Raw genomic sequence first — 13,123 nt, 5'->3', positions numbered from 1 at the left:
CCGACCAAGCATTAAACATGCTTGCACATGAGATCCTTTATGCAAAATGTTATCTCATAAAGAGTGATGCCATATTTAAAGGGAGCCCACAGTCTCAGTAGTGAACTTCCAGGTAAAAGGTATAACAGTAAGTGTAATTTTTAATAATTAAAATATGTTTCTGACCGAAAATGAATCATTTGCACTTGTTTCCTGCAGTCCAACCAACCTGGCACCATTTGACACAGAAATCCCCTAACCCTCCTATTATATTTTTTAAAAAAGGGGGGCGGGAGGATAACTTTCCTTTACTATAGGTTCCAAGCCTGAGTCATCAAGAAAAAGGAACTTTTACTATTATTCAGAGAAAAAAGTACTTTCCAATAGCAGGGGTGCTGAACTCTCATGGAAGGCAACAAAATATACCAAACTAGAGCTCCAAAGGAATAATAAAGCTACATCACATACGCATGCATAATCAGTTCATTAACCTTGGCTTTATTTTATGTAGCTACAGTTCATATGAATATTTTATGTGCTGCTTATTGCTACAGAGTCTGATTTGGGGGGCAATTCTGTTGCATTAATATCAAACACACACACCCTGGTAAGGTGGGTCTTCATTTTGTGGAAATGTCCTAAACTGGGAATTTAGACTCCCAGTTACATATCTAAGGAGCATGGGTTTTTTTGTGCATCCAGCCGCGGGTGGGGTTTTAGCATCTGTGCATCCGGCCACCTAACCACCTGCCACTGACTTTTTCTCCCACCTCCACCCCTGCTGCTTTCCAGCCGGCCCACTTCATCTCTTTCTCACCTGCTTATCTGCCCCCCCCCCACCTTTCTGGTTGGCGGGCCAGCCAGCCCGCTTCCCCCCCCCCCCGGCCTGACCAACACCACCACCATCCCGCTTTCTGGCCCTGGCTGGCCCACTTCCTCTCCTGCCACCGCCGCTTTCTGGCTGGCCACGCGGTCCCGTTTGGAAGGGAGATCAGCCTGCACTGCATTGGGCAGTGTGGGCCGGAGGAACTCTCCCTGCCTTCCGGCCGCGCTGCCAATGCAGCGCAGGCCGATCTCTCTCCTAAACAGGGCCGCATGGCCCTGTTTGAGAAAGAGAGATCAATCGGCCCCACTGAGCTGGCAGTGACACCTAGCTTTCCCTGCCTTTAAGGCAGAGAGAGTCACTCCAGCCGCACTGCCAACACAGCACAGGCTGATTTTGGCTCCAAACAGGGCCATGCGGCCCCATCTGGGACCAAAATAACACCCACACACACACCTGATGTCAGATGCAGGGGCGTGTCTGGGGTCACTGATTGGTGGCGGCCCAGGTTTTTTGAACCCATTCGCCCAATGTTAGCTCCTAGTAATAAAAGTAACACACAAACACAGTTGAATATATAAATTTATAAACACCAATTTGGAAGCTATACAGTCAAATTCGTCATACTAAATGTCAGTTTAAAAAGAAATTTACAACATTTTATGAAACTTAAAAGGTTTGTGCTCACTTGGGCCTCCTTTGGGACCAATATTGAAAAGGCCCACAATGCATTCTTAATGCTTCATCAGCCAATCTCAGTGAGTGAGAGAAATCAGACAGCAGTCTTTCATAAATCCAGGCTTATTCATATTACCCATGTTTATGTAAAAGCTTATCTCAGTGGTCTCCTTTTACTGCCAGTGGTGAACTGACATATTTGGCTAAGCCCAATAGCAGTTTTTACTTTGCTAATATAATATCATGCCTGACAACAAGCTTCACCATTAGCATAACAGTGTTATGCCACTGCCATTAAATTGTCACGCATACAAGGTATCAGAATCGTAATGCTCACATCACAGTTCCTCCTCTTAAGACAACAGTTCATCACAAATAAGTAACTTTTCAGTAGGATCAAGACAAATCTCATGAAAGCCTTACCGCAGAAGTGAGACGAGCAAGGATTTCAGCATTGGTTTCAGTTGTGTCTTCTATTTTTTGAGTGCTCCTTTTTAAAAGGAAGAGAGCAAGCATTATACAAAAATACACATAAATCCATAAGAGCACTTGAGGATAGGAAGTACAATTGTTCTGTGATGAACTTGAAGAAAGAAACAGACAAGTTGGGTGCATGGAACCAGAATATTGCGCCTGAAGCTTGCAATTATATAATATAGCTATTAAAGTGTTTCTGATATATTTTTTTCATCAGAGGTTATTTACTTTATTCAGGGATGCCCTGGTTTAGAAAGAGGCCTGCCATTGAAATCAAAGGGCATAGACTTCTGGCCTCTATTGTTGCAAACCTTCCTTTCAGTGGTATATGCAGACACTGACGGGCAACACCAGTTGGGAATTGCAACTGAAGCAATAAATCTTTCATTTTAAAGACAATGAAACATCATAAGGCAGCACTATGGCCTGTTCATGATCTGTAGCTAAAAAAAAGGAAGGGAGGCAAGATCTGGGCTAAACTAGGATTTTCCTTTACTTTGTCCATTTCTCATGACCCACAGATGAAACTTTGCTGGAGCAACCCAAGCTCAATCTAACCCTGGCTTTGTCTTAACAGCTTCTTTTCACATTAGATTTGGTTAGTTCTTTGAAAGCCTTTCCTCAGTGCATTCTGGGTCACACACTCGCTTTAAGATTTCCATGTCCAGACCTGAGAAAGCTCCTGTGTTTTCTAAAGTTGCATAGAACAAAGTGATGTTTTTCCATCTATGTATTTCAAAAGGTGCTGGAACCCTTAGTACAGGAGGGCCCTATACCTTCTTGAACCATCAGCTTTAAAAGCTCCTTAATCCACCTACTCCCATTCTTGCCAATAGCTCACAGTTTCTCCTGCTCCTGGGCTCACCCTTTTTAACCATCTTTTTTCTTAAATTCCATGACTTCACCACCCATTATTTGCTCAAGTTTCTGCTTTTTCCCTCACTGCCTCTTTAGTCCTGCTTCCTTCTGACTCTGCCAACAAAACTTTGCTATCTAGTGCATGTTTCTCTCTCCTTCTGCCAACAGTATATATACTTTATTGTCCTTATAAGCCCTGTGTAAACTTTTCTACACACACAGTTCTAACTGGCCTTTCCCTTCAATTCTCCATCTTCTCAGTTTGCTTTCTCCCTCTCAAGCCTGTGTCTCCTCCACCAATTCTTCCCTCAGGTTCCTATATCTCAGCCAATGTATGACCCTGCCTTAGGTTCCTTACTAGCAGAGTAGCATATATTTTTATTGTTTATATTCTGCATTTCATTGTGAAAAACAGACACAAGGTGGCTTACAACATTAATTATACAAATCACATATACAATTAAAACTATACTAGATGTAGCAGCCTAAAAAACAAGATAAAAGTCTCAGTGAGTTAATGAAACACAATCTAAAAGCAAGCTGAAAATAAAAACAAATCCCCACACATCTCCTTTGCCCCCTCTATGTCCATGTGAGCTTTTCATTCCAGACCTCTCAATTCCCCCAAGCAAGGTTATCAGTAAATGCTCTGTATTGATAGTTATATTCTCTGTTTAAGCAGGGTTTTGGAGTGCATGTAGAAGGGCGATTCAGATGAACACTCCTTTCATGTGATTAAAAGACACACCTAAAGCACATCAGGACATCCACCTGTGACATCAGGGTGGGCATACACTTGGCACAGCCCCAACTTTATCGTGCGTGCAGGGCTGTGTTCATATGAACTGGCCCGGAGCTAATGAATAGTTTTGAAGCAGCTCAGAAATTTGCATAGTTCACCTAAACTCTCCATTAGCGCTTTTATAAATATAAGGATTTATTAAACACATTCTTCAAATTTGTGGGTCTGTGTTCCTTGAAATGTGATTAAAGGGGAATTTTTAAAAAAGAACAATGGTCACCCCATCCCACATAGATAATTAATAAGTTTGCATGAAAAAGTTACCAATCGTGTATGCTATAGAGAATTATGTCCTACAAAGTTGTTCCCTATAGATAAGGGACTACTTTATCCTTCTCACCTAGTTTGGATTTTTACTGCAGCACCCTAGAGATTAAGTGAACTATTACAGCATGAGCTTTCATAGGCAGTAGACTAATTCATAAGATGCATGAAGTGGGATTGTTACATATATGTAATCCAGTCATCTTCATAGTATTCACTAAGTATAATTAGGAGAGGACATACTTACAGGTTGCATGTATTAATCCTAGGAGGAACAGGTACCAGTTGCAGTAAAAATTTAACACCATTTTTCCATCCTTCATCTCCCTCATATTCGCAGAAGAGATATGTACACTCATCAGCTGAGAACTGGTAGAAAATATACTTGTCTTGAAAATAAATCTGTCTATCCACTGTTTAAAAAGGAGGGGAAAGTCAAAGAACAGGATGAGCTGTGGGTCAGTGATAGAGCACATGTTTTGCATGCAAAAAGTCTCATGTTCAATCCCTGGAATCTTCAGGGAGGGCTGGAATAAGCTCCCCAACAAAAACCCTAGAGAGCCACTGCCAGCCAGTTAAGAAAATACTGAACAAAATTATTCAAGGTAGATAAACCACACTATGAACTGGGCTGTACACAGCTAGAAACTATAGAAGCTATTTCCATTATTACAGGAGCTGAAAAAAGCATACATCAGCTCCTCACATTGTTGCTGTGGTTTCAGCCATGCCAACGCAAACCACCACTGAAACAGAGGGGATGCTTGGACATGAGGAGCAGCCATTGGGGCAGCCTTCGTGAATTGCTTTTCCAAACAGTATGCACAAATAGGACTGTCACAGCAGCAGCAGAACTGCAGAGTGACTTTAATCAAGGAAACAAACTAATAGAGAAGCAACATGGAACCTTAAGTTGACACAATCATAGCAATGAAAGAGAAATGCTATTTTGAACAGGGTACTGTATTTAGAAATGTCTGAAGATAAGTCAAGAGGGAACACAAATATGACACTGACTACAATATTTCAGCTGAGAAATAATCAAGAAATTAAGAAATAAATGGAAAAGAAGGGTCATATCTTGTTGAGAAGAAAGGAGAGGAAGAACTGGATATGGGTAAATGGAATGACTGTGAGCTTGGGAGACAGAAGATAAAGTGGAAAGGTCAGGGGCGTAACTACCATTAGGCAAGGGGAGGCGGCTGCCTGGGGGCCCCCACACCTCAAGGGGCCTCCCAGAGGCAAGTCACATGAGGCAAGTCACATGACTATATATTGTGAAGTGTGTGTGTGCATCAGCACGGGGCCCATTTTAAAAAATTTTCTCTGGGCCCACTCCAGCCTTGTTACGCCCCTGATTGGGGGGGTAAAGCATGCTCCTGATGTTAGCCATCCTTCAATGTATTTATTAAGAAATGGAAAATCCTCTTCATATACCAATACTAGCAATTGCATAACACCCCTGCTAACTTGGCAGAGGCACCTTTTTAACATGTTGATTCTCTTTATTTAGCAGGGGGAGAGTAACTGGCCCTATCCACCCCCAGCACAGTACCTCCAGTGACTGTTGCTGGTGTCTATCATGTTTCTTTTTAGATTGTGAGCCCTTTGGGGACAGGGATCCATCTTATTTATTTATTATTTTTCTGTGTAAAGCGCCCTGAGCCATTTTTGGAAGGGTGGTATAGAACTCAAATAAATAAATAAATAAATAAATACATACATACATACGGCAAATTAGTGATTCCTCATCTCCCCAGTAGTTAACTGGCAGAGAAAAGTGACAAGGGAGGGAAAAGAACAACATGTATATTCTGAAAGCTAGCAAGCATTTCCATGGACAAAATTACCAAATAAATATCTCATAATTATTCAGGATATGAAAGACCACACGTAAAAGATAAATATAGACCAAAGTAGCATACAAGGCGCCAAAACAGATCTCTCCTTTCTTTGTTCCTTTGGAAACATTGTAAATCTAATACCAGGGAGAGGAAATTGAATACCTTCTTACAACAGGCTGGGCTTGCTTTCATAAAACTGACCTGATAACACAATTCCCATATTCAGTAGGAGCTGCCAGACACCGGCTGCCGTAGATCTGCTTTTAATGAAAGCACAGCTCTTTAAAAGCCAGTCGACGAGTTCAGATCCAATGCAACTTCTCCTAACAAGTAGTAAGAACAAAAAAAAGAAAAAAGGATTGGAGTCTTCAATCTAACACATTTACATGTGAATGAATCCTACTGAGCCGCATGCAGTCTAGTCAGTCATGATTATGCAATGAAGCCAATGAGGTAAAATAGTCATGACTAACTCCCATTAATTTCAGTGGGATTTAGTCATAACTAACTTAATCTGGCTCCTGCCAGACTGATACAATTTATTTCCAAGTATACAGCACAAAATCATGCTCTATGCCACAAAAAACATACAGAGAGAACATTGTCTAAATACAGAGCACAATTCTAATCTTTGTGCCACAACCTCAATTATGAAGTGCAACAAAGCCTTGAAATACATAAACCGATCACTAGTCACAGACTGAGATATGCTTTATGTACCCTGTGCAACCTTAGCTTGCTCCCTCATTTTATTATTTTTTCATATTTATACCCCACCTTTTCTCCAAGGAGCTTGAAGGTTACATGGGATGATCCCATTTTATTTCTCACAACTGCTCTGTGAAGCAAGTCAGACTAAGTAAGGTCAAAGACTGCATCTGATACCCAGGCATACACAGGACCAGGACGAAAAGGCAGCATGGGATTATATACATTGCAACATGAGAGAAAGGAGCAGGTGTATTCATCTTTCCCATTATATCTGACACTTGCATCAGATATAATCAAGTATCTTGATTAACCTCTTAATAGAACAGCTGGCATAAAATCCTTCATCCATTTCCTCATCCACTAGAAGATTTCCTCTTTGCTCTCTCTTCCTCATTTTTTCAAAACCCAACAAGTCTAACCTCAGGCTAGACTTCAACTGGTATTTCTAGGCCAGTCTACACAAATAATATAACCTGTTCAGAAGTCACTTGAGACTTCCTTCATCTTCTCCCATCCATTTCACACCACATTAAATACCATTCCTCTTACTTGGGCATAGGAAATATGGACAATTAGAAAGAACTCATCTTTACTAGGATGCAGAGTATAACTCCTTTTCACATTCAGCCGCTCAGATTGTGAATGATTGTAGATTTTACAATTAGTACAACTGGTTCTTACAATAAATCCACTGAAAAACTAGAAAATATTTTATGCAGAATTATGTGAAATAAATAAGGTTTGGGGATACATATACAAAGTGTACTTTATAACAATACTAAATTACACCTCTTTAGAAAATATGAACTAATCTGTGGTTTGAATGTACCAATCCTTCAGGATGAAAATTAAAACATTTCAGTCCTTTTTATAAGGATTAGTTGCATTTCTCTGTGGTGCTAACTAGTTGCAATGTCAGTTTTTAGCAATTTGCATGCTATTTGAAATCAAATAACTATATAAATGAATAGTATTTTTCTTTTTAAAAGACTCAAAGCTATTGGTCATTTAAAATAGACCAATTTAGTAGCACACTTGGTTACCTCATTTGTAATTTTGTTCCCAAATACTCAGTAAATTATTCTAAGAATCTCTGTGCAAGAAAGAAAAAAGCAAGCACCAAATGCTATGAACCTATATAATTTCATTGACAGCATTTATATCAGAAAGGAAGCACCACTGCTCAAATCACAAATACTGCTATACTGCCTCCCTGAGGGCACATTGTTATGACCATATTTCTCATTTTAAGTCTCCTACTAACATGGTTACTTGACATTTTTACCTATTCTCAGAAGTAGCTCCACTCCATCCTATGTAAGGAGAGTTTTCTTCAGAAGAAAAACAACTCAGTACTTCATTTATCACACAGTAATTCCTACATCAGCTAGATGAGATTGAACAAGTAAATTCTAACTATAGGTCCTAAGCTGGCTGCAAGCCTTAACTGATTAAATTTATTGAACCAGTTAAAGCAGTTAGTTAACAAAAAAGGTATCTCCAATTTTTTCATGTATTATTATTAATACAAGTACTTCTAAAGAAGCTACAAATGGCAAGCATAACATTAACAAGATTTCTTCTTCTGTGAGAGAGAAGGCAGAAATGACTCTTCTAAGAGGATGCCTGCCATAATGCCTGCATATATACACAATCTAACAATTAGGTATGAAGGTTTTCTTTAGGACTACTGCAAATGTATGTAGGTTTAATTGGCTAAGCCAGTGTTTATCAACCTTTTTGTGCCTGAGGCACACCAGGGCAAAATGTTTTTTAAAGCGGGGTATAGCAGAGGGGATGTGACAGCAAAGCTTTTTTTTAAAAAAAAATTGCAATTATTTTTATTTATTTGCAGTGATTCAGCTGCAAAAACCCAGAGTTTAAACTCCAGGCTTTTGTAGCCAACTCCTTTATGGGAAGAAGGTGCCTCAGCTCCAAAGGTGGGAGGGTTTAAACTTGCCACATTGGCACTAACATGCTCCATTATGCACTGGGGAGGGGAAATCTTCCATACTGGTCCATAAAGGAACCATTCAGGTTTGCCAGAACACCTGAAGCAATTCTGCTGCAAACATGGAGATTTCAATTCCCCACATTTGCAGCTGACTCTTCCCATAACTTATGGGAAAAGGAGGCACCCCCTTTGCATAAAGAAGCAAGTCAGGTGCAAAGGCTAGGAATTTGAACTCCTGGCCCTTGCAGCTAACTGACTTCTTTATGTATCAGGAAGGGAGTGTCTTCTTCCAAAACTTTCCTATCTCTTGCTTAGCAAAAATTTGATTTTGTTGTTGATTTGACCAACGATTACTTCCGGAACACAACCTTTGAAAATAGTTAGATATTCAATCCTTATATACTGAATCCTACAAGAAACAATGTGAAAGATGTTTCCCAGCCTCATCAGCCCAGATTTAAGATCGTCTACATATTACTTTACACATATCACTTGACCCTCTCTTTTTTTGTTAAGAGTACATGCAGGAGTATACAAAGTAGACTAGAACTGTGGTGGGGGAATACTGTGGCTTTAACACTTCACCCCTGCTACAGTCCCAATCCAGATTGCATACCTCTGGCATGCGCCATTTACGGGGGTGGGGGGGCATGTTTCCCAATGACATCAATTATGCATTTAAAAGTAACCTAGTGTCTTAGATGTTCCCTCTGGCAGATTCTCACATTACATCACTGATATATAGGTGTTATGGTCATATGGGTGACTCTGATCATATGGATAATTCCACTGGAGTCATTGGCATGGGAAAAAAATCCTGGCCAAAAAAAGAACAACAACCCAGGAAGCTGCCATATACTGAGTCAAACCATAGGTCCATCTATCTCAGTATTGTCCACACAGATTGGAAGCAGCTTCTCCAAGGTTGCAGGCAGGAAACTCTCTCAGCCCTATCTTGGAAATGCCAAAGGAGGGAACATGGAACCTTCTGCTCTTCCCAGAGCAGCAACATCCCCTGAGAGGAATATCTTACTGTACTCACATGTAGTCTCCCATTCTTATGCAACCAGGGTGGACCCTGCTTAGCAAAGGGGACAAAGTCATGCTTGCTACCACAAGACCAGCTCTCCTCCCTTGGGGCACCATGGTGGACTAAGGAGAAACAGTTTGCCCTTGCTTGTCTCTGAAAGAAATCCACCAGTGCAAACACAGCCTTATTATGATGGCCAGTTCAGCCCTGCAAAATGCAAGCAGGAAGAGGCATAGCAAGAAAAATAACATTTTATTTAAAACGAGGCAAACATGGTTACCTGCAAAGTCCCATCAGAGACATTCTGTCTTTCATCAGATCAGAAGCCTGTAGAATGAAAACATTTCTGAGAGCTCTCCCAGCACATGAGGCACCTTCTCCATAAATCTAAACGAAAAGACAAATTGGGCATACAATAAATTATGCAAGCATACAAGGTTATAGCATTAAAACTACATAAGAGTTACAGAACAGAGCCAACAAGTACAAGCATGATTTCACTGGGTTTGGGGGATTTTTGTATTTGCATATGGAACTCCTCGTCAGGTATATTAAAATGTGTTTACATTAGAAAGCTTCAACCCACATAGCTGTTATAAGTTCACAGATGTACAAGTGAGCCTAGCTTCAGGCAACCTAAATGAAGTATCTCAAGAATGAAGACATCAACAAAAAGGTAGATGTGCTGTTAAATGAGGTTTAAGAAATACCTTGCTGGAAGGATTTTCCAGATACGGATTTGAAATTCTTCTGGATATAATCTGTAAGATAATTCAGTGATGATAATTATTATTTAGCAAATACTCAAAGCATAACAAAGGTAACTGATGCACAAGGATAAAAGTTTCAAACACATTAAATTCCTAAGAACATTAAATATTGTGGTACTCAAGCACTATTGAAACACTACCTCCATCTTTTGCCTATCAGATATTGGATTTCTGTTTTTTAAAGGGGAAGGTAAAAGCAAAGTGTGCCATCAAGTCGATTTCGACTCCTGGCACCCACAGAGCCCTGTGTTTTTCTTTTGGTAGAATACAGGAGTGGTTTACCATTGCCTCCTCCCACGCAGTACGAGACGATGCCTTTCAGCATCTTTGTATATCGCTGCTGCCTGATATAGTACCAGCTTGTTAGTCAAACATTTCCCCGCTGCATCATTAGGTGGCATAATCCATCTCCTCACATGCCGACAGACAGGGATGTGCATGAACCAGTTCAGCACTCTATTCCTAGAATACCGAACCGGTTCGGAAGTCACTTTAAGAAACAGGGAGGGTACCCTTAACTCCCCCGCTGTGTTTTCCCCTCCAGCGTGCACGCCAGTTCCGGATTTACAATGACCAGGGCAGCAAGAGGGTATACAGCTGCTCTTTGCCAGCGGTTTTTAAAGCAGCGCCAGAGGATGAAGCATGCTGGGGGAGGTAAAGGCACCATCCCTGTTCCTTAAAGTGGCTCCCCGCCTTCCAGGTGTGCACAGAACCAGTTCCATGCACACCCCTACCCACAGAAACCGCAGACATCTCAACAGAGCCTTTGAGCTCCACATCTCCTGCCAGCCTCTCAACTAGGCTCAAAGAACACTGAGTTTATGGGATGCTCACTTCCCTCAAACAAACTGCTTGCACCCATTCTTAACTTGCCTATCACTTGGCCAATGAACTATTGAAAAATAGGAGAAAGCTGAATAGCAAAGACATTGTTGAACTCATTTTCATTGTACAGTACATTAGGAGAAGAGTAAGTGGGTCATGCTGCATCAGCTAAAAATTTTAAGTAACAAGTACTTCTCCTCTGGGAGGAAACATGCAGGTAATCATAACAGAGTGTACTGAATTTTGAAAGAATTGATTAGATCCATATTTTTGAAAGACTATTTTATACACACACACACACACACACACACAATATATATATATATACACAGACACACACACACACGCATGAAGCAAAATATAATATGATTGCTTTAAATGTTGCTATGTTATCAGGACTTTCAGTTTCATGGAAGACAAAAGCTGCACAGGATGCAACAGCCTGTTCCTAAATCTATTTACTTCTCTCCTTTTAAAAAAAAGCCACATTGTTTTAGAGTCCACTAACTCGTTCTACCAGGCATATTATTTACCCCATTCCTCCAGCCATCTACATTCCAACACCTGCCTCTGTTTATTTCCAAACTTTGTGTGTTTTATCAACTAAAGAGCCACATATATCATTTTTACTACAGAGAGCATGTAATTGATATTTCCCTGAAAGTCCAGCAGACAACACTACACACAGTTAGACTTTGCCTACAGTCATGAGTTAAATTAAAGGCAATGTTATGAAATAAAAAGTGTGTGCCCGATAGGGGTAATGCCAAATAGTGACTCATTACCACTTTCTCCTGACCACATGGCTGAGTTTACTTTCCTCGAGCTGAAGAGAGAAGTTAAAATACAGAGCATAGAGTGACAGTCTGAAATGAGCTCCCTTCCTTTGCCATCCCCCTGTCTGGATGGGGACTTTGTCCCTTACCCACAACTCTGCTAGCGAGTTCTTGAACAATATCCTACTCAGTATCCCAATGAACTCATTATCATTAGATCCATCTGTAAAGACTTCTGTCAATTCCCAGCACGTGCACACACACACACACCCTTTTTGGAACACAATCCACAAGTTTTCCCTGTCCCCTTCAATATAAACATAATCACTTTTTTCTTTGTCTGAATCAGCAGCTCAGTACAGAGCAGACCCTAACCTTGTAACATAGCTGCCATATACTGAGTCAGTCCATTGGTCCACCTAGCTCAGTATTGTCTACACAGTGGCAGCGGCTTCTCCAAAGTTGCAGGCAGAAATCTCAAACCTATTTTGAAGATGCCAGGGAGGGAACTTGGAACTTTCTGCATGCAAGCCTGCAGGTGCTCTTCCCAGAGAGGCCTCATGCCCTGAGGGGAATATCTTACAGTGTTCACACATGTGGTCTCCCATTCAAATGCAACCAGAGTGGACCCTGCTTAGCAAATGGGGCAATTCATGCTTACTACCACAAGCCCCGCTCTCCTCCCTTGGATGCAGTCTGATTCTTAAAGGGAACACTTTATCTTGTGGTGGTGGCCAGGGGTGCCTTTGCACGGCTTCGGCTAGTGCGCCAGCTGCGTCCCTTGCTTGAGAAGACAAATCTGGCCACAGTTACTCATGCCTTAGTCACATCACGGCTGGATTACTGTAACACGCTCTACGTGGGGCTGCCCTTGAAGAATATCTGGAAACTGCAGCTAGTGCAAAATGTGGCAGCTAGGGTTTTATCTGGAGCTGCCGGTGGGAGCACATCACACCCATGTTGAAAGAGCTTCACTGGCTACCAGTTTGTTTCCAGGTCCAATTCAAGGTGCTGGTTTTGACCTTTAAAGCCCTTAAGGGTTTGGGCCTGGGATACCTGAGGGACCGCCTGCTCCCAAGGGTTGCTGCCTGCTTGACAAGGTCATCTGAGGGGGCTCTGCTCCTGGTGCCGACAATGAGGGAGACTCAGTTGTCGTGCACGTGGGACAGGGCATTCTCTGTTGCTGCCCCCAGACTCTGGAGTGGCTATTCGCTCCTTGATCTCCATCACAGCTTTTAGAAAGTATGTTAAATTGTGGCTTTTTACCCAGGCTTTTATTTGATTGTCTCTGTTGCTGCTCTTTGTACTCTGTATTGCTTTTATGCTTGTGTT

The 13,123-nt window shown here is 41.3% G+C and overlaps 1 protein-coding gene across 5 annotated transcripts in view; it reads right to left on the bottom strand.

Moving 5' to 3' along the window:
- The window catches only part of RAPGEF5 (Rap guanine nucleotide exchange factor 5), a 219,255-nt gene that overhangs the window by 157,196 nt on the left and 48,936 nt on the right, over positions 1-13,123 (bottom strand). For all 5 annotated transcript variants that reach the window (XM_053263696.1, XM_053263693.1, XM_053263695.1 and 2 more), the window contains exons 2-6: positions 10,131-10,181; positions 9,701-9,807; positions 5,927-6,048; positions 4,129-4,294; positions 1,904-1,970 (exon numbers count right to left, since the gene is read on the bottom strand). In XM_053263696.1, coding sequence (XP_053119671.1) covers positions 1,904-1,970; positions 4,129-4,294; positions 5,927-6,048; positions 9,701-9,735 — 390 coding nt within the window. In that variant the 5' untranslated portion in view covers positions 9,736-9,807; positions 10,131-10,181. The remainder of the gene's footprint in view (positions 1-1,903; positions 1,971-4,128; positions 4,295-5,926; positions 6,049-9,700; positions 9,808-10,130; positions 10,182-13,123) is intronic.

The sequence above is a fragment of the Hemicordylus capensis genome, chromosome 6 (genome assembly GCF_027244095.1).
Source record: "Hemicordylus capensis ecotype Gifberg chromosome 6, rHemCap1.1.pri, whole genome shotgun sequence".
Classification (NCBI taxonomy): domain Eukaryota; kingdom Metazoa; phylum Chordata; class Lepidosauria; order Squamata; family Cordylidae; genus Hemicordylus; species Hemicordylus capensis.
This window is presented reverse-complemented; position numbering and strand designations above follow the sequence as displayed.